Below are 22,058 nucleotides of genomic sequence, written 5' to 3'. Positions count from 1 at the left end.
TTCGGTGGGTGGCATTCGGCAGCAGCATTCACTTTATTTTTGATAATACCTTGTGAAAACACTCAAGGAAAAGGACTTGGAGAACTGCTTCAAGAAGCAGCAAGGTGATGGGATAAGTGTGTGCGAAGCAACAGAGAGGATTCTGCGGGAGATTCGTGGCAATGTATCTTTTATTGTAATAAATTTATTTAAACATACATCAGATAATTCAATCATACCTCCTATGATGTTTTTCTTAGTTACTGAATATCTATCAGATTCTTGTTTCTTGAAGATCATTTAACTGAAATAACTAATATTACATCTACTACCTCCACAAAATAATTTAACGCAGCACTGAAATGTGTATCTGAATAATGGTCACAAATTTTAAAAATCTAACATGTTCAATACATTTAATTCTTTAGCTTCAGAGACATAATTTACTGTGGTAGGTTTAAACCCATAAAGTGACTGCACTAATGTGAATAAATTGAAATTGCTGTGGCCACATTTGACTAAGTTTAGAAACCCTAAATTTCATTCAGAACGCAGGCTCAAAGTTAGTCTGCATTGGAATCACTTGAATGGCTTTTTTATACCCATAGATTCCTGTTGTCATACCCAGACTTAATAAATCAGCTCATGTTAGATGTTCACTATGACAGTCTATAGCTGGTAAGAAGTTCCTAGATGGAGACTGATTTTTGGAAAATAAGGAGCTATCCTGCTGGCACTAAATCAGACTTCACTAGTTTAAAACAATAGTCCTAGGATAAGGATAACTGACTTACAAAAGTTATTGTGTATGTGTGTGTGTGTGTGTGTGTGTGTGTGTGTGTGTGTGTTAGTCTTCTCTCACCACTAAAATCATTGGTGGAAGTGTGTTAGTATTTTGTCTTCTAAATTGAATACTCTGTAGAGATGAATCTCAGTTGATAAATATTGGTCTTACTTTGGAAATCACTTTTGTTCTCCAAAACTCACTCAGTTGTGGGAATTTAAGTCTGGAAAGTGCACACAAGTTTTGGTGTTTTTTTTTGCAGTGAGCAGGGACTTGATTCTGAATAATCAACCACCTGCAGGAGCTGAGTAATGAGCTTGTTGGAGGAGGAGGGAAAATCACCAGAGGAGATTGCTTCTTGCTCTCTGTCAAAGAGTGTTTGGCTGCTGTATCTGATGCTAAAAGGGGAGGTGACTAGCAAGGTGATTTAAATCCGGGGGAGGTGCTTGTCTGTTGAGTGAACAATGCTCTGAAAGGGCAGAGCTGGGAATCCTGAAGCCTGCGCAGTTGTCTGAGATCCCAAGGGAGGGACCCGTGTGAGCAGGGGCTGATGTGCAATGTACAGAGTAACAGGTTTAAATATCAAGTCTCTCCATCTGTCTCAACAGAGGCCTCTACAGCCTTCATTAACACCCCCTGTTCTCCTCACTGGGGCGGGGGTAGAAATAATGGAAAACAGACTGGGGATAATTATTATCATCCTATCTGTGTAGGACTTAATGACCCTCAAGCTAGTAGAGCTAATTTTAGGGAATCTTGACATTCAAAATGAAATCGTCAGCAGGACTGGGTAAGGACAGAGATGCCTGAAAAACAAACAAAACCAAAAACAATTCCAAAACCAAAGAACAATTCCAAAACACTGTTTTGGCTTTTCCTTCATTGAGAAACCAGCTTCCTTCACCAAGGACCAGCTCATTTATTGCGCAGTCCTGGACTGTATCAAGGTGGTGACAATACTAGGAGGGGGATGACCAGTTTACAACAATTCCCTTAAAGTGAAGAAATAAAACCTGGGCATCCTGGTGCATGGCTTTAATCCCAGGCCTCGGGAGGCAGAGGCAGGAGGATCATCATATGTTCAAGGGCAACCCGGACTACATATTGAGACCCTGTCTCCAAAAACCAAAACCGTCCCAAAAAATGGATGATAAAACAATCAAAAATTCTTCTGCTATTATGTTTGTTTCTTCTTTGTAAGAAACTTTTCAGTCTATGTCTTGTACTCTGAGTAATTACTTTGAAGATAATGATACACACTGTCTGAACTGTTGCTATTCTCATTATTTTGTTAAGATATTTTGTTTTTTTTTTATAAAATAGAGGAATTATTAAAAAATGGAAGTCAAAAAGTCTGGTTAAGTAGGAACATGACTAACCTTTTACAAAGTTATTTAATGTTTTTCTAAAACTGGATTGCAATTATATGCTTGATATTTGATGTACTCAGAGAATGTTATCAAAGCCTTTCTTTGAATATATGGGTTATGGCTAGAATGCCTATCATCCCAGCCCTTCTTCCAAAATATTAAATAAATAAATAAATAAATAAATAACATTTCACCCATTATGGAAACAGTTTAAGAAACTGTACTTTATTCATTCAATAATTTAATACAAAGAGATATTTTGATTATTTTCCTACATAAACCTATGGTAGGCTGCATGAAAGAACACAGTTTTATAATGAAATGATTATGAAGACTGCCACAGAATGCTATTGCTAAAATCACCTGGTCCACAGTCTTTCATAGATTAGGAAATGATGCCTGTCAGAATCCACCAGAAAAAAAAGGATGATTTCTTAATCCTCTCTTGCCTGGTTTGAGCTCGACATTACTTAGTTAACTGTTTTATCTTATCCTCCATCCATATGCATTCTCCTCATCGTATCCTGCATGACTGTCTTCATTCTGCATGGTTTAGAGCCAGCTGGGTACTCACTGAGTATCATGGACAGGATTTCTGCATCGCTGACCCTGACTTTTCTGAATCTTTTTGCCTGTCCACAGGCTTACCTCAGATTGAAGGGCTTTAGTATAAGGTTAGCTACACAGGTACAAATGTGAGTTTCCTGAATTACAATCTCAACCTTGAACTTTTCTATCCCTGTGTTCTTGAAAAGGTTACTTAATTACTTTAAATATTACTCTCCCCAACTATAAAATAAGGATAATAACACACAGACATTGTAAGATTTTACAGAGATAATGTATACAGTCTGCTTAACAAATACAAAATTGATGAACTATATATAGAAGTAATAAGACAAACTAAAGTAGTAACAATATTAGTGTGGTATTTACATGCAGTGGAGTACTACTCTGCCATAAAGAAGGATAAACTGAGTTATTTGTAGGAAAATGGATGCTCCTGAGACCATAATGTTAGGTGAAATGAATCACACACATAAGCTTAAATATGGTCTTATACAAAAAACCTAAAGTACAAATAAACAGTGAAATAAAGAGATAACAGGAAATAGACTTGTTTTGCAGAAGGGAAGGGGACCAAGAGATGAAGGAAGAGAGTGACGAAAGGAGGGGTAGGGGAAGTACAAAGAATTATGATGTGTTGCACACACACACCTGCTCCACACAAGGAACATAATCATTATGTTCTGGAAACATGGACTCATCAAAGAATAAAATCTAGAAGAGAAAAAGAAAAGGAATAGTATGGGATCCCAGCAGGAGGGAGGTGTCATGAAAAGTAGAACACCTGACAAAAACTCAGGTATCTTTCCTAATAATAAAAAGTGAATGATAGGAAGTATAACTCCATGGAAAATCTTTGGATAATTGTTTATATTTTATATCATAATAATGGCATCAAAGCACATAGGAGGCATAAAAGAACTGATTTCATGGGTATCAAGTAAATTATAATCTATTAATCTAAAATGATTTTTATTTCTAAGGAGTGGGTATATTCCTGACATTTTTTAAAAGAAGCAAGAGTTGGTAGGCATTTTTTCAAGGGGATACCATACGCTCTTATTACCTTATGTTGAGGTTAAATTCACAGCTTTTCTCCTACCTCAGGCTGTCGCTTATGGCATCAAGTCTTCATGGAGATTACACACTAGATTGCCTTAGTGTTTTGGTTTGAATTCTGGCTCTGCCACTTACAAGGTGCAAAATTAATCGACGTGCCCAGGCTTAACCTGCCACATGTGTAGTGGGGATAATACTAAAGCCGACCTCACAGAAATGGAATGAAAGATAAGACACCAATTGAAGCATGCTTACCACGGTTCAGACAAGGGAAGCATATAGAAAAGAGTTAACTAATATTGCTCAAACAAGTGAACTTTGTTCTTTATGACAAATAGCAAAGACATTTTATGGAATTACATGGTTTTTGAACTAAAACCAATCAAGCTGTTTTCACCTTTAGAAGTGAATCTTATTGCATACTTTCACACTTAAGTTTTAATTCTCACAAATGAAGAGACAAAGAATCTTGAATGAAATCCAGGTATTTATAAATCTGATTTTCAACAGAATATTTCTGTCCTAGAATGTGAGGAAGTCACTGTAAAGCATCAGTAAATAACAAAAGTTATAAACCAAACAATTAACTAATAGATACAAATAAAGGAATTGAGAAATCAGAGATATTCTAACATAAAGAAGATGCAAGAGGGAAACGGAAGTTGCCAGTGGCCTGAAACCCAGTCTGCCATTGTCCTCAGATCACTGACTATTGGTGTGAAGAAAAAGACTACATGGTTAGCTTCCCTGAACTAAGTGTGATACCTGTCTAGGTTGTGACCCCTGGGATGTAAGTATCACCTGACAGAGCTACTGGGATGATCTTAAAAAGAATACTGGTACACAGACTTGACATTACCTCCTTCCTTCTTCCTCTGCACTCTGGTTATCGAAATGGTTTGATCATGGGGATGAGCACACAATTTTGTGGCAGGGGTGCAATATACAGTTCTATATGAGTCACAGCAACACAGGAGAGAGAAAGGCATCAAAAGCTGGACATGGGCAAGGCCCCTGACAATTGCAGAGCACTGCACCATTCCTGCAGAGCTGGTGTTCGGATTAGCTTGTGAGAGAATCTGTATGATTAAGCTGCTGTTGACATGGGTTTTGCGTTGTAAGAAGGTAAATCCAATTCTAGCTTAGATATCCAGGAAAGTCTAGGTGTTTCTCTCAACATGTGTACTAAAGTGAAGCAAGAAACAGAATTCAAGTGGCTCTGGAACTAGGAATTTAATCACTGTATATATTTCTTTTGAACATCCAAACATGGTCATCCAGACCTAAGAGGAACTGCTACTCAAAGCACAAGCAGCTGGAATTAGGAGGGTAGTTGATAGCTGTTTCCTTTCATTAGCAGTTCAAGAGTACTTTCCTAGTACTAGGAAATGCATTTTCTATATAAGGAATGAACAAAAATCATGGATTTTTTTTTATACTTTACTGAATTTTCCAAAAATTGTTAATAACCATGTACCACTTTTTTAGTAGTACATGTTTGCAGTACATGCATTGAGCAGTCATCTTGGGGTTGGTCCATGCATGTAATATAGTTTGTTTTTTTTATTTTAATCCCCTTCCTCCTACCTCCTCCTCTAGCTCTCCTTTACCCTCTTTTTAAAAGAGCAAAAAACCAGTTTAAATGCACCAGAAAAAAAAAAAGATGCAGGGATAAAAGCATAATTTATTGAAAGTGTTGTTGGGAATGAGTGCATTATTTCATGGAAATGTTACTTATTAATACTCTCTGCTGAACCCCATAAAGTGTGCCATTTCCCACCTTTACTCATGTTGGGATGCTTCTGTCTGATTCATCCTCTCTCCTGTCCTCTCATTTCAAATTGTCTGGGCCTGTCCAAGCCCTAAAACTATGTTTAGTTATCAGGTTCTCAAAGAAATTTTCCTCTTTGTGGGAGAGTTCTTTCCCTAAATCACAGTATCAATTCCTGAAGCATGAGATGTGTCAGGTTTCCCACTACACTATTGGTATTGGTAAACATTTTTCATATCTCCAAGAGTATTATGGTGTTCTCTGGAGAACATAGTTCTACTTTGTCTTTATACTTATCTATTCATTCATTTATTTACATATTTACATATTTATTTATTTAAATGACCCACTGGTGATTGAATATCTGGTATAATATACCAGATATTATACAAGACTCAAGGAGATATAATGAATACTAAAACATGCCCTGATTATTCAGAGAGTGAGTTAACCATGAATAAGAGGATACTGAAGGGAAATAGGTAATTTTAATATAATGTCATTTCTATGGTCCTGAAATGTATACACCGACAAGAAGACAAACTGTTTGATTATTCTTCAAGAAAGTCAAGGAGGCTACCATAAACGTAGTCACTCTTGAATTAGTTTTTTACAAAGGTTAATTGGTATTTTTCACGCAATAGAAATGAGTGAATAGAAATTGTGATTGTAGGATGAACAGCATCGCAGCCACAATAAGGAAGACATATTACGGCAGAAAAGTCCAGCTCTGTGTGGCTAAAGAGGCACAGTCCATGGACAGGTATGAAGAGGGCCAGGAGCTGTGTATGTCACCTTGCTCCCAGCGGCCTGAGCGCAGCACTGTCTTTAACATGTTTGCTGACTTTTGCAGCCCTGTGCCATGTACACTGTGGAGCAAGCACTGGCTACAGTGGTTGTTTGACCACATTTTAAGAGATATTTAACAGACAGCAAACTTAAGTCACAGAGTTGCAGTATAACACTTTATATGTTTCATTTCCTCAGACCAGGAGGTGGAGCCAATGTTTTAAGTGATTGTGACCCGACGTTTAGAGAGGAACACATCATTGATAAAAACACTCAGACCATGATTAATTGTTTAGCATTTACTTCACTGAATTCACTAAATTGTGGTTGTCAGTCGGATTACTGTCATCCAACTTAAGTGAATTTTGCAGGAATAATGTAATTGCTAAAAATGGGTTTATTTCAGCGTCCAATTTGAAAAAAGTGAACACTATATAAGATAACTAATGGAGGTTCAATTGAGAAGAATAAAATTTAATGCTATTAATATTTATTGACAGTAGAAAACAGTATACATTTTTTTCCTAAAAAAGTACAAAGAAAAATTGATAGGCTCTGTTGTTAGATTGGTTCAGAGATATAGAGATTTGTACTCTATATAAATGTATTTCTAAAACCTTTTTGTAAACTATCTAGCACTGGAATAATATCATTGATTTTTCAAAGATATATTCTGAGAAATTAAACTGTGATGTTCAGCAAAGGAGGAAATTACATGCCAAATGACAACTAACACTAGTTTCTTACTTTTAGGAATTTTCTAGCTTTCAGTCAGGCATATGTTTTGGAAGCACCAAGATTTTACAGCAGAACTGCCTCTTAAAATCTCTAAATAGGAACAAGTACTACTGTGGTTTCTGAATCTTTGTTCTGATCTGTTGCAGTCCAGGAAAATCCTACAGAGCAAGGGGCAAGGAGCAGAATCGGGGCCAACACACACATCAGGGTCCAAAGAGGAAAAAAGATCAGTGTCATACCTTCGATAGGTTTTGGTACAAAATGTGATGAAGGCTTGGTTTTCTTCACTCTGTTACCCTTCATAATTTGCCCTTCTTTATTGAGTCCCAGAAACCACGCTCGGCCTGATTCTTGTTGGCGATACAGTGTAGAAGAGTAGATCACGTAGTAGTTTTCAAACACAGATTCCTTAAATTTGCATTCTGGGGTGAAAACATCCTGCAGCAAAAAGGAGAGAGAGAGAGATAGAGAGAGAGAGAGATATTAAAAAATGAATCAGCCCATGTGCTTAAATCTGATCATGATGAAGAACATGTCCCCCAATAAAAACAAGTGAGAGAGAATGACACAAAATTTCTGTTAGCATTTTTACAGATTCATGTACAAAATCAAGAAACAGGATTTCCTTTCTAACCAGTCTTTACTATTGTGAAAACAGCTGCTCAAACACGAGTCATTCACTGGGTAGCAGTCACTGAAGGCTAAGTCCAAAAATCTAATACCACCATCATATTTTTAAGTTGAGGCAGTTGCCCATTCATCATTTCAATGGCCCTTAGCATGTGAATAAGGCACTAGAATTTATCCCTGGGAATCAAATAAAATGCAACATCAGCAAACACAGACACGGCAGATGTTTTCAAAAGGATCACTCTATATGTGCGGAGATCTCTCACATAACCAAAGCACATAATCAGTATGATTCTGCTTTGCCCAATGTTAGTGAATTTCTTTTTAATTTCTTTAATATATGTTTACTAAATAATCAAATCTTATGTATAAATATGAGAAACAAGCAGTAGACAGAATACTGCCATTACACTGAAAAATTTTCCATGTAGCATAGGATGCCAGGTTCAGCCTAAGAGGAAACCTTAACATCCTCTCCCTCAGGCTTATCATTTGCTAAGTGAGACAACCAAATCATTATGATGAATTTAAAGATACGTGAAAAGAAAAAACACGTAGTCAGTGCCAGAATTCACATTTATTGTTTTACAATCACTGCATCTCAAGCCAAATCTGCTCACTTTTTCTTCCCAAGTCTTGTTGAGTGATTTATAATGAGATTTCCAATCAATACCATAAAATTATACCTTAACATGTCAAATGAACAAGATGCATTTTGTGGAAAGGAGAAATCTCTCTCTTTCTGGGGTAAGCAGAAGAAAAATGTGATGGTATCTTCTTCAGCTCCAACTGAATAAAAATCTTACACAAACATTCACTAGGCCTCCTCTTCTGTATTGTGTACTAGACGAATTTCAGTGTGACACTCTCTTAATTTAATGCATTTACCCATGGAAGTGAGTTAAAGATGACTACGTAGAGATAAAGCTGGTTGAAACTAAATTCTCATATGTGATACTCCCAGATAAATCTCCTATCTTCATTTGAATAGTGCTAAGTAATACATAGATAAGAGACTGCTAAGGTTGCTACTGATTAAAGGACTGCTTTGATTTTATGTATTATAACAGTACTGAACTGAAAAAAAATGAGACTGAAAGAGTGGAAGTGGAGAGGCACTGATAGATATTAGAAAAATAACAGTACTTACAAGACATTAATATTATTTTATATGGAAGCTAAAAATTTGATTTCTCAAAGTACTCAGTTTTATGTAAGCTAACTGGGTTAAGAACCAAACAAACAAGCAAGTGGAATATTACTTCACACCTGGTGTTATGGCCATGATTAAAACCAACACTACTAAAAAGTGTTGCTTAGGATGAAGAGAAATTGAAACTCTAACACCTTGCTCCGGCAAATGCATAAAGACACAAGCTCTGGAAAGTAGGCTGACAGTTCCTCAAATGATTAAACAGTTACTATGTGACCCAACACTACTATTTCTAGATATGTATCCAAGAGAAATGAAAATACACATCCAAGTAAAAACATATACAGAAATATTCATAACAGTGTTACATGTAATGTAGAAAAAACTAAACATCTATTAACTGACCAGAAAAATGTGATATAGTCATATAACGCAACATTATTCCCCCCAAGAGAGAATAAAGCACTGATTCATGTAACAGCACAGATGTAAGCTCAAAAACAGCATGATAAGTGGAAGAAAACACCCAAGAAGGCCACATGTTATCTGACTCCATTTATATGAAATGTCTGGAATAAGCCCATCCAAGCTGCGAATAGTAGATGTCAAGGTCTAGTGGGGAGTGTGGTGGGGTCCATGGGGGAGTAATTCTTTCTGGAGGGAACAAAATGTACTGAGGTTAGAGAATGGTGAGATTTGTGCAACTGTCTGAATATATTAAAAACCACTGAAGCATATACTTTAAATACATTTTAAGGCATGTGAACTATATATCAAGCAAAAAGAATCAGAGAAACAAAATAACTAGAGAAATGTGGGGAAAGAATGACCCTGTTGCATAGTCTCTGTCTTGCAGCACTGAACTCAACAGTAACCCACTGTGCTGGGAAAGGAGTTCTTCCCTGGCCCGTTCTCCATTCCTAGGACAGCATTTCATCATTGCCAAGGAAAGGTAATACAGTTCATAAAGCTGTACCATAAAGTGATTCAGTTTATGAAATGTATAAGTCTGTTTTGCAGTACTAGAATGAAATACAGGATGTATCCTAACTTTATAAAGGAAAGATTATTTAGCTCACATATTTAGAGACTGACAGTCTGATCATCACAGGACTGGCTCTAGGGAAGACAGTAGAGTAGATGGGATGAGTGAGGTTAGGGAAGGATATCACTCCTCACAATGGGAATCAGACAGGTAGAGATCCCCCAATCCCTTCTGAGGGCATGGCCCCAACTAAGGACCTCCCACACAGGCCCATCTCTTTAAGGGTCACACCATTTCTCAGCACTGCCACCCTGGGAACACACTCTCAACACAAGACTTTGGGGGTGTGGAGTACACTTAAAACATACCCAATCGGTGTATCAGAAAGATAATTTAAGCTAATTCTTGTGTAGGACTATGCTAGAAGACTTAGAACATGTTTCAGTTTTGATAGGGATTTTTCTTAGTTTTCTTTTAAAATTGAACTGGTCAAAATAATTGTAATTTTTATTTCTAGATCCAGTGCAATACTAACGAATAGGATATTGTCCCTAGATGCAAAGATACTCTTGAACATTCAAGGAATAAATTCTAGGTATAAGATTTCAGACTTTATATTGGGAATTGGAAAAATACGTTGGGCAAGGAATTGCACATAAATATATATTATCAGGTATATAAAAGGACATGCAGCTTACAGTGCTGAGTATATATATATTATATATATGTATATATATTATATATAAATTATAAATTCCCATTTATAAATTAACTACAGCATATGGTAATGAAATAATTATGCCCAGTGTCATAAAAAGTCAGACCAGACCCTTTGCTGCTTAAATGGGCTCCTGGACGCTGGTACAGAATTTTTTCCAATGCCACACATTGTTTCTTACTGCATAGCCAAGGCTGCTTTTGATGCCAATATAGATTTGAACAAGCTTTATTCATTATCATAAAGACCACCTCAGCCCTGTATAATTACTAGCTTGTCATTTAGCCATAAGATAAATAACACTTTCTTTTAATAAATAATGAACTTCCAGGTTCACATTTAGTTTCAAAGCCCCCTCCTGGAAACAGGAAAAGTCCAGGATATGGTACGAGAATTGAGGTCCTGGGCTCTGAGCAAGTAACAGCATCAGGCAGGGACTGGGTCTTGAATTAGCAAGGGACGATCCTATAAACCACCTCTACGTCCTAACGAGAGCTGAAAAGTCAAGAGGAGCATCCCATTTAATTCTGTTCCAAGGAGCTATGCAAAGAGTCAAATACAAACGCAACTCTTCCCTCCTGACCAAGTGAAGACATTTCACAGGAAGGTATGGCAGGAAGTTAGTGGGAACAATTTTGTGAGCACAGACAGCCTTGCCTATCAGGAAAGCCTGAAGGTTACTGGGTTGGCTCGGTTAGAGACCCCAAGGCAACCTTTGCAATATCCTCACAATTTCAATTTCAATATAAAGTTGGGGGTCAAAGAATTGACACTATATTTGCTACTATCATTCTATATGTTTGATGAGGAATCAGAGTCTTAGCACTGGAATAACAAAATTTTGCTTCTGACTCTGTACATACTAGCTATGGGACTTTAAGAAAGTGATGACCTGATTTTCACATTATTTTATCTGTAAATGAGTTATTTTAAGGAAAATAAGTTGATGCATCAGGAAGCATGTTATATACTTTTAGAAATTACAAAACCTTCAAATTATCACCATTCATAAGTTTTCTTCTTGTAGCAAGAAATATATAATCAATCATACAACAAGACAGTTCATTCTGTGCTTTTGTCAAGTATTTCTATCCGCTGCAGCATCCTGCAACCCATGCCACAGTTGTAGCTAGAACAAGTTACACATACACAGACATTGGAAAATTCATCTAAAGCTTTTGGCAGAGACTCAAGCAATCACATATATTCAGGAGTTCAAATTACGTAAAATGAGTGTTAGGAATGACAGCAAATCTAATACTTTGTGGAGACAGACAGGCTTGGAGCCAAAGGTAATAAAATCCTAGTCCACTTGATCCAGTGCATACAGTGAATGCAGAATTAACATTACAAGAATTTTTTTTTCTTTTGAAAGAATAACTAGTAACCACATTGCACCTTGTAATCCTAAGCTTTGTGTTCAGTGTCAGAAATACTTGTTGATAAAAAATACGTTGCTTGAACTATATCACATATGTGGATATGGCAAATACTATGTTTTTTTTCTAATAATTATTACACTAAAATGCTCTATTGTCCATCTTAAGGTGACCTCGACTTTAGTGGAATATGAATACTTTGACTTTTTAAAAATTATTTTTGATCACTCATTCTTTCAGCTGTAAGTTACAACTGGGTTTTGTTCTAGCACTGTACAAGCCATTATGTGACCACGTCTTTTGCACAATCCAAGAACTGCCTGCCCTAGCCTTACCCTCAAAAGTAAAGAACAGCTATCCACTTCAAACCAGATGATAAAGGAATGAGGTGACACTACTTCAGTGTAAGATGATCACTCAGGACCCTTTCCAGGATGTCCTAATCCTATCTGATTTCAATGCAGTCTCTTTAGAATTCTTTTTGACCCACAAATTCATAGTTCCATACTCCAAGTCGATCCACTTCCACACTGCATTTATTTTTCCAGACACTTGTCTCTGCATTTGGACTTCTGATAGCTTACAGAATTTTTAGCTTTTTAGAGCTTTCAGTTTTCCAAGTTAAATCACTTCTTTTTTTGCCTGCTTCTAACTGTGACAATATTGTCCCTTCCTGCTCTCATTGAAAGGGCATTCTTCTTAAGGTATAACCATCCTGAAGAACAATGTAATAGGAACTTAGCTCTTTCACTGAACACATGGATAAAATGTATATTTCTTCAAAGTTGACTAATATTATTTTAATCAAAGGCCACCTCCTTACTAAGCCCCCAGATCTTAACTAAGCCTTAGGTTGAACTGTGTTCCCTTTCTTGTCTTCACTTCTTTCCCATAGGACCAGGACTATTTGCTTTCAGTCAGTTCAGGTTATATTGACCTTTGCCTCCTTGAGTTTCTCAGAGTGTGTGATACTGTTATACTATTCAATGTGTCGTCTTGCCTCATGAAGATTTTCTTTTGCTATCACAGACACTATGAGCTTTGGTACACGTAAAAATGCTCCACATCAATACCTTTTATGATGCACAATACTTTAGTCTCATTTTTTTTCTTGTTGAAGTAAATACTAACAATATTGAAAGTTAAGGCAACAAAATAGATTTTCTAATAGGACAGAAGTGATGGACAGTACTGACTGTGCTTCTTTTGCTGTGTGCTCCTGAGTAAATCATTTCATCTTGATGAAAGTCTTTCTTTTCTACACAGTGTGAGCAATGTTTATCAAACTAAAAGTACAGTGGAGATTAAGTAAAATTATAACTACTGCTTATAAAATATTTGTCCTTTAAATCATGTTTTTCTTATACAATTAGCAAACAGATGATATTTGACAGTTTTAATACCAATAGCCATCATTCATTTAGAAGTTACAACCAAGTTTGTTCAAGGTGAAAATATAATACTTGTAAATGACATAAATTATTAAAGAAAATGTATTTTCCTTTCTCTCTTCAAATTACACATCCCATTTATTGTTTTATACTCTTTTGAATCATATAATGCACATGTCTACTTTCTTTATCAATAGTACATATCAAACTTTCTAAAGTAAATCTAACCATTTGCAAACTCCTATAATAATTATACGAAGGTATAAAATGAACGGAAAGAAACACAGATAAATTAATGGTATTAGAAAAATCGTTTAAATTGTCTTAATATCTGGTTTGTTATCCATTAACAATTTTCCACCTAACTTTGGAAGTCAGTTAACCTCTCTTAATCTCTGCTTGCTCCCCTGTAAGCAAAGATATATTTACTTCAGATCCATGGGTTGTAAAGATCAAATTACTTAAAATGGGTGAGAGCTCATTGATTTGCAGACTGAGCAGTTATTTAAAATGATCTTACACGGAACACTTCAACACTCAAACTTGAAAAGTTACTACATTTTAGCATGACTTCTGATTTGAATAAATTTTTTAGAAGGTAGAGCATGTTATATGATTTAGGGACATTTGCTTTCCCTAACTTTTCTTGCAAAATAATACTTTCCAAACTGGTAGGAACACATGCTTTGTACTAGCAATCTATAGTTGACACTGCCAAATACTGCTATAACCATGATTTAGCAGTGCCTCATTCCTGCAAGTCCCCAGGTCTTATTTCTCTGGCTTTGAAGATCCATGGAATGATTGAATGAATGAATGAATGAATGAATGAATGAATGAACAAATCCTCAGTGCATCCTCGCCACTAATCTCCTTGCTGTGGCTCAAACACAAAAGTACATCTCCCTTCACATCTTTCACCATCCATATCTCTTGTTCTTGAAAACATCTTCAATTCTGACTTCAGTCACTGCCTAAAGGCGACTACCTTAGAAACACCTCCCTGGACCGTGCACACGTTGTTACCTAAATTAGCATCTCCTCCAGTCACTTTGTTATTTTTCCTACTGCTTTTTCTTCTTTGTAGCCTAATGTTACCACACATACAAAACTGGTTGCACTCAATGCAGGTGGGCATTGTAACAGATTTTCTTCTTACTCTCAAAACATGTTGGAATTGAAACATGTGCTCCTAACAAAATCATTTGGTGAAGATATCTTGGTATCTGGAGTTTTACTCCAACAAATCCCTAAGCTGTGTTCAAGTTGGGAAGATTACTTCTCACTTAGGTTCTCCGTTTCTCTCACGGTAAAAGATAACCGCTCTTCCTGTTAACTGCCTTAAACTTTATCTTTCTTCACATTAACCAGGTAAATGATTACTTGAAATTAAGAAGTTTACATAAAACATTATCATTATAAAAACTTTAGTTATCCACCAAAGAATTAGTGGTAATATCATTTCAAAAGCAAATAAAAATGGTAATCAGAGAAAACTCTTTGCTATTATATGAATAATTATGATGAATGACCTCTTGATGATAAGTAAAAAGTACAAAATTTTAAACATTTTCCAGGTACAAAGAGCCATCTGATTTTAGTTTTTTCCTGTTCTATTGAAACAGAAAATATGTGGTTTTTTTTTATTTTAAAGAGAAAAAATAAAAATAACAATAAAACAATTTCAGTACAGGTGAGTAGAAAAGTTACAATAATTAATACATTGCATATTGTTGTCTTCATAGTACTTATTCAGAGTATGAGATACAGGCATGATATCTTGTCCAAACAATATTAATACAAACCTTTCCTTTCAATAAACTGAGAGAAATTAGCTGTATAACTATCTTAACTGTCTTGTGTATGAATATTTTTTCATTTTCCCTTTCTCTTTCTTCCTCTCCCTTTTCCCCCATCACAGTTTGTCTTTTCTTTTTCTTCCCAATTCACAATTTCTGTTTTACATTTTGGTTCTTATTTACTCCTTAAGTTTCTCACACTAGTGACACAATATGGTGTTTACACATGTGGTCTGGCTTATTATGAGTATAGTCTGAGTTGCATCCATTTACCTATAAAAGTCTCAAGTTTATCCTTCTTTAGGGCTGAGTAGTACACCAATATATGAAAAAGAAACTGTACTGTTTTTTATCCATGCCTCAGTTGATGGGCATTCAGTTTGCTTCCAAGATTTAGCTATTATAAATTGTACCACTATAAACATGGGTGCACATTCATCACTGTTGTATAATATTTTTAATTCTTCTGGGAAGATACCTAGAAAGGGAATAGCTGGATGTAATGAGATATCTCATCATAGTTTTTCAAGAAATCTCTACACTGATTTCTACAGTGGTTACACAAGTCTACATTCCTGGGCCAGGGAAATAGCTCAGTGGAACAGCACCTGCCTGGCAAGCACAAGGTCCTGAGTTTGACTCCTGTGCCAAAAAACAAAACAAAACAAACAAACAAACAAACAAAAAACACAAATCTGCACTCTCACCAATAGTGGAGAAGGGTTCTTTTACCTCCACAGCCCTGCCAGCATTTGTTATCAGTTGATTTCTTGATGATAGCCATTCTTTTTGGGGTGAGATGGAATCTTGGTGTTGTTTTAATCTGCATCTCTCTATTGACCAATGATACTGAACATTTTTTCATGTATTTATTTGCCATTTGTATTTTTTATCTGAGAAGTGTGTATTCATCTCAGATACCTAATTTTGGATTGGGTATTTGATTTTGGGGTGTCTGATTTTTTTCAGTTCTTTATATGTTTCAGATATAAGTCCTTTGTCTGAGAGACAACTGGCTATAATTTACCATTCTGTGGGTTGTCTTTTCATTCTATTTGTGATTTCTTTTGTTGTGAAAAAGTCTTTTAGTAAGGTGAGATCCCATTTGTTGTTTCTTTGTAATATTTCCCTTGCAGTCTGGGTTTTGTTCCTGAAGTCTTTGCCTATACCTATATTTTGAGATTTCTACCTATTTTCTCTTCCAGTAAATTTAGTGTTTCTATTTTAATATTCAGATATTTTATCCATTTTGACTTTAGTGCACAGTGATAGACATGGGTCTAGTTTTAGTCTTCAACATGTGGAAAGGCAGTTTTTCCGTCCTCATTTATTAAAGAGACTGTCTTTCTTCCAGTGAACATGTTTGGCTCCTTTGTCAAAGATAAGGTGACTGAGGGTGTTTGGAGTGGTGTCTGCATCTTCTATTCTGTTCCACTGATCTTCAGTCCTGTTTTATGGGTTTTTGTTTGTTTGTTTGTTTTTGTTCTTTGCCAATACAATACTGATTTTATCACAGTTCCTTTGTAGTATAACTTCAGGTCTGGGAATGTGATGGCCCCTGATTTGCCTTTGTTGCCCGGAACTGCTTCTTTATTCTAGGTCTCTTCTGGTTCCAAATGAATTTTAGGAGTGTTTTCTTTAGATCTGTGAGGTATACTAATGGTATTTTGATTGAGACTGTATTAAATCTGTATAGCAGTTTTGGGAATATGACCATTTTCACTAAGTCAGTTCTTCCTATCCAAGAGCAAGAGTTATCTTTCCATTTTGATCTCCTTTTTAGGGTACTGTAATTTTCACTGTATAGATCTATTATATCCTTGTTAGATCGATTCCTAAGTATTTTATTGTTTTGGATGCTTTTTGTGAAGGGTGTTTTTTCCCTAATTTTCTGTGAGTTCGTTGCTTGTGTACGGGATACTATTGATTTTTGAGTGGTAAATTTGTATCCCATGACACTCCTGCATTTGAATATTAAATCTATAAGATTTTGGTGGAGATTTTGGGGTTTCTATGTAGAGTATCATGTCGTCTGCAAATAATGATAATTTAACTTCTTTACTACCTTTATTCATTTTATTTCTTTTTTTGTCTATTTGCTCTGGCTAATGTTTACAAAATTATATCAAGTAGGAGTGGTGATAATGACATCCTTGTCTTGTTCATGATTTTGGATGGAAGTCTTTTAGTTTTTGATCATTTAATATGATGTTAGCTGTTGGTTTGCCCTAGATGGCTTTTATAAGATTAAGGTAAAAACTATCTATTCCAATTTTCTGTAGAGGTCTTTTTTTTTTTTATCATGAATGGGTGTTAGACATTGTCAAATGATTTTTCTGAATCTATTAAGATGATCATGCAATTTTTGTCTTTGGTTCTGTTAATATAGTGTATTATATTTATTGAGTTGCATATGTTGAACCATCTCTGCATCCTGGGATGAATCCTACTTGTCATGATGTACAATCTTCTTGATGATATACTGCATTCTGCTTACCAGTATCTGATTAAGGGTTTTTACAACTATGTTCATTAGGGAGATTGGTCTGTAGTTTTCTTTTTTGGTTGCATTTTTCTCTGATTTTGGAATCAGGGTGATACTTGCTTCCAGGAATGATTTTGAAAGTATTGCTTCCCTTTTAATTTCTTTAAAGGGTTTCAGTATTAATGTCATTAGTTCTTTTCTAAATTTCTTGTATAATTCAATAGTGAATTCATCAGGGCCTAAGCTTTCATTCGTTGGTAAATTTTTAATTACATTTTCAATCTCATTGGCTGATGCCAGGTTATTTAGAATTTCTACATCTTCTTGGTTTAATTTTGGCAATTCGTTTGTGTCTAGAAATTGGTCCATTTCCTCTGCATTTTCCATCTCATTAGAATATAAGTTCTCATAATAGGTATTGATGATGTCCTGGATTTCTGTGGGATCCATTGTGATTTCCCCCTTTTCATTCCTAAGTGCTTAAATATGTGTTTTTTCCCTCTTTTTCATGAGATTGGCTAATGGTTTATCAATTATTTTTATTCTTTCAAAGAACCAACTTTTCAATTCACTGATTCTTTTTATTGTTTTCTTAGTCTCTATTGCATTAATTTTTGCTCTAATCTTTATCATTTCCTGTCTTGTACAAGCTTTAGTTTTGATTTATTCTTTGTCTAGAAGTTTAAGATTCAACCTTAGGTTGTTTATTTGAGCTTGTTTTGTTTTCCTGATTGTGAGTTCGTTGCTACAAATTTCCCCATAGGACTGCTTTCTGTATGTTGTGTTAGCATTATCATTTAAGTATATGTACTATTTAATTTTGTCTTTCATTTCCTCTGTGACCCATTGGTTGTTTAGAAGAGTCTTGTTTAATTTCCATGTGTTTATGTAGTTTTTGTGATTTCCTTTGTCATTGATTTCCAGTTTCATTGCACTATCATCAGATAGCATGCATGGGATGATTTCAGTTCCTCGATCATTTACTTAATCATGTTTTGTCAGCTAATATATGGTCTATTTCTCGAGTGTATCATATTGTTAAATCTTGCTTCTTAATCGATTCTGCCAGTCTGCTTGATTGGTGAGTTGAGACCATTTACATTAATAGTTATAACTGATGTGTATTAGCCTTGTTTTCCATGTTGTTTTCCTATTGTTTGTCCCATGTCTTTCACCTCTGTTTGATTACTGTCCCTGCCTGGTGGCTTCTTTCTATTGGTGTTCCCATGTTTGTGGTATTTGTTATCTCTTTCTAATATAGCCTTCCAAGCATTCTGTAGAGCTGGTTTGGTGGTCATAAATTTCTTCAGTTGTTCTTTGCCGGGGAAATATCTTACTTCTCTATCAATTTTGAAAGATAGTTTTGCAGGGTACAGTAATCTGGGTTGAACATTGTTTTCCTTTAGGACTTAAAATATTTCATTCCAAGCTCTCCATGATTTGAGGGTTTGCATGGAAAAGTCTGTGATTCTGATGGGTTTTCCTTTATAGATGATACATTTCTTTTCTTTAAGTGCTTTTAATATTTTGTTCCTGTGCTTAATTTCTGAAATTTTGCTTATTATATGCCTTGGTGTAGATTTATTTGGTTAGGGCTATTTAGAGTTCTATATGCTTCATTTACTTGACTGTATTGACAGTCATTTCTTTTTGTACCTTAGAGATGATTTTTTTCTATGGCCTCTTCCATTTGTTTTTTCATTTCTGCTGATATTATTTCAGAGAGTTCCATTTGTTGGCTTCTGATTTCATCTTTGTCTTTGTATTCTGGACTACTCCTGAGTACTCTGGGCATTTAGGATTGCATTTTGCTTCTTCATCTTGTCAGTTTCTATTTTGTTTTGTTTTCTGTGTTGATGCTTGTAGATATCTTATGTTAAATAGCCTTATCACTGATGACGAGGCTTTCTTAGGAGGGGTCTGCTCCTCTGGATGTCATCTAAGTGTATGTCATTTTTTACTTTATATCTATCCCAATAACTTACCTTTCCAATATATTAAATCTGAGCAGTTGCTACCAATTTGACATAGGGCCCATTTCTTTGGTGCTGCACTATAGTAATAGTAATGACCCCTTATAATTGTAGTGTGTTGTACAGGGGGGACAAACTGGTTATAGCATTATGACATCCTAGGTAAAGTAGTTTAGTTGGCAATAACAATAGAATCAAGTACAGCCTGGCTATTGACACACTGTGGTAACTATTAGCCTGATATCTCCAACTATAGAAGGAAGGTCTACACAAATACAGCATAATACAACTTATATCGGGAAATTATATGCAATGATTTTCCACTTAGTGAAGTAATTTTACCCTGTTGTGGGGGAGGTTCAGGAGGTCTAAGAAGGAGAGATAAATGGGGTTAAATATAGTAGGAGCAAGGTTGGAGGGCACAGGATAATCATCCGGGTTTGGGGTAATTGTAGGACACAGAAGGGAAGATTTGGAAGAGAAGACCTAGGAGTTTTGAAGTGAACCAGACAGAAGAGACAACATTTACTCACATGAAAGTATTATAAAGTCAAGTGAGATAATTGAAAGAGAAGAAAAGGACTAGTGGAAAATAACAACAACAACAAAATATAAAGGTTAGAGATCACCGGTTGCCTCATATTGCTAATGTTGCTTGGGATATTGCCATGCCTCTAGTTCTGCCTGTCCACCACGTGTGCCTGAGCCAGGCCTTGTCACTCCTGTTCCCAAATGTCTCTGGGCCCTGATTGCCACCAGTGGAGGGAGGGGTGGATCTCAGATTTCTCTTGCCAGTCACTCAGTCTGGGCACATTGGAGGAAGGGTGGGGCATGAACTCACACTCCTCTAGCCAGCTGTACAATCCCAGGGCAATGGAAGAAGGGAGGAGCCAAACTCACATTCCTTATTTTCATTTTTAAAGACAGGATCTCACTATGTTGCCTTCCTATGTCTTGAACTCTTGGACTCACTTGCTTACATTATTCCCTTAAGGAATTGGAAGTATAAGTATATGCCATAGCTCCCAAGTATCAACTCATTTTAATGTATGTAGCCATTTCGCATGTCTGTTGTGCAATTATACTTACCACTGTTACAGTTTAAATATGAGATGTCTGCTGAAGATTCGTGCATTGGGGGCTTTATCACCAATGCAGGAACGTTCAGAGGTGGGACCTAGAGAGGAGACCAATCATGAGGGTATTAAATTCATCAATGCATTAAATCATCAAGATTTATTAACTGAGTGGATGTGAGAAATGGAGTCTTGCTGTAGGAAGTGAGTCAGTGTGTCTCTTTCTGGCTTTTTCCTTGCTCTCTATTTCCCGGCAGACATGGGTTGAGTGGCTTTACTTTGCCATGCTGGTCTGTCATAAAGTTTGTGTCTTGGGACCAGTGAATAGTGGACTGAGACCTTGAACCAAATTAAATCTTTTCTTCTTAATATTTCTTACATTAGGTATTTTGATCCAGTAATGGAAAGGCTGACCTATACAACAGGATTCTATGTAAGGAAAGAAAAGTCAGAAAATATTGATGATGCACACGTTGCTGCACAGTTTATATCCAGTGACTCTCAAGCAGATACTGGTAGTTTCTTACAACCTTTGAATACTTTTGGTGAACTTTCTGGTTGGTTAACTTCATTAATGGCCTTCTGCTGTACAGAACTTGAACACCCTTGGTATATCTGCAGCTGCTTTGTTAACTGTGTTGTCAGACATAATGATATTAAATCAAGTGAAAGAACTATTGTTTTCCATCAGCACAAGAAGCAAAGAAATGCTAAATTACATTATCTCAAATGAAGAGTTTAAAAAAAAACTGGTTGCTTTGGTTAGAACAAGTCTAATTTTATAACTCAAAAAAAAAAAAGAACTGTGCAGATATGGAAACCTTTGTCTATACACGTTTGAGATAATTTTTCCTGGAAAATTACTGAGAGCTAATTCCTCTAAAAATAAAGGTTCTTTGTTAATACATTCTTTGCAATATCTGACAAGACAGCAAGGTAAATTTTTACTGTCATAAAATAATAAGATCTGTGGTGTACCGGAAATGTAATTTTGGAGGTAAATAGACACAAATACTCAAATTCCTGCTTTTTTTGACCTTGAACAAGCTGTTTGGCTTATCTGAAACCCAGCTTCATCATGCGTAGTCAAAGCCAATCATACCTTTGCTGCAAGGCTGTGATTATTAAACGAGACAAGGAAGCTATGACAGATAGCCTATTATTCACTTTATCGACCCTTGCTACAATTTTTAGGGGATCACTGATGTTGCAAGTGAGACTGGGTTAGCCTCAGCAGCAAGTTTAGTAAAAGCATTTTACTTGTGGAATCCAAATGATATGTCCTGTGTATGTCTTATCTGCAACAGGTTAATCAAGTCTGTTTTCTTTTTAGAGATGTCACAGAAAAATACTATCATTTCTCTCTTTCTGGTAGAGGGCATTGTTGTCATGAAACAGAAATGAATGACATA

The 22,058-nt window shown here is 35.9% G+C and overlaps 1 protein-coding gene across 2 annotated transcripts in view; it reads right to left on the bottom strand.

Annotated features, from left to right (window-relative positions):
- The window catches only part of Fgf12 (fibroblast growth factor 12), a 527,560-nt gene that overhangs the window by 17,664 nt on the left and 487,838 nt on the right, over window positions 1–22,058 (bottom strand). For both annotated transcript variants that reach the window (XM_005383217.2, XM_013513605.1), the window contains exon 5: window positions 7,297–7,495. In XM_005383217.2, coding sequence (XP_005383274.1) covers window positions 7,297–7,495 — 199 coding nt within the window. The remainder of the gene's footprint in view (window positions 1–7,296; window positions 7,496–22,058) is intronic.

The sequence above is a fragment of the Chinchilla lanigera genome, unplaced genomic scaffold (genome assembly GCF_000276665.1).
Source record: "Chinchilla lanigera isolate Chin_1 unplaced genomic scaffold, ChiLan1.0 scaffold00019, whole genome shotgun sequence".
Taxonomy (NCBI): domain Eukaryota; kingdom Metazoa; phylum Chordata; class Mammalia; order Rodentia; family Chinchillidae; genus Chinchilla; species Chinchilla lanigera.
The sequence above is the reverse complement of the archived record's forward strand: the minus strand, read 5'-3'. Positions and strand labels throughout refer to the sequence as shown.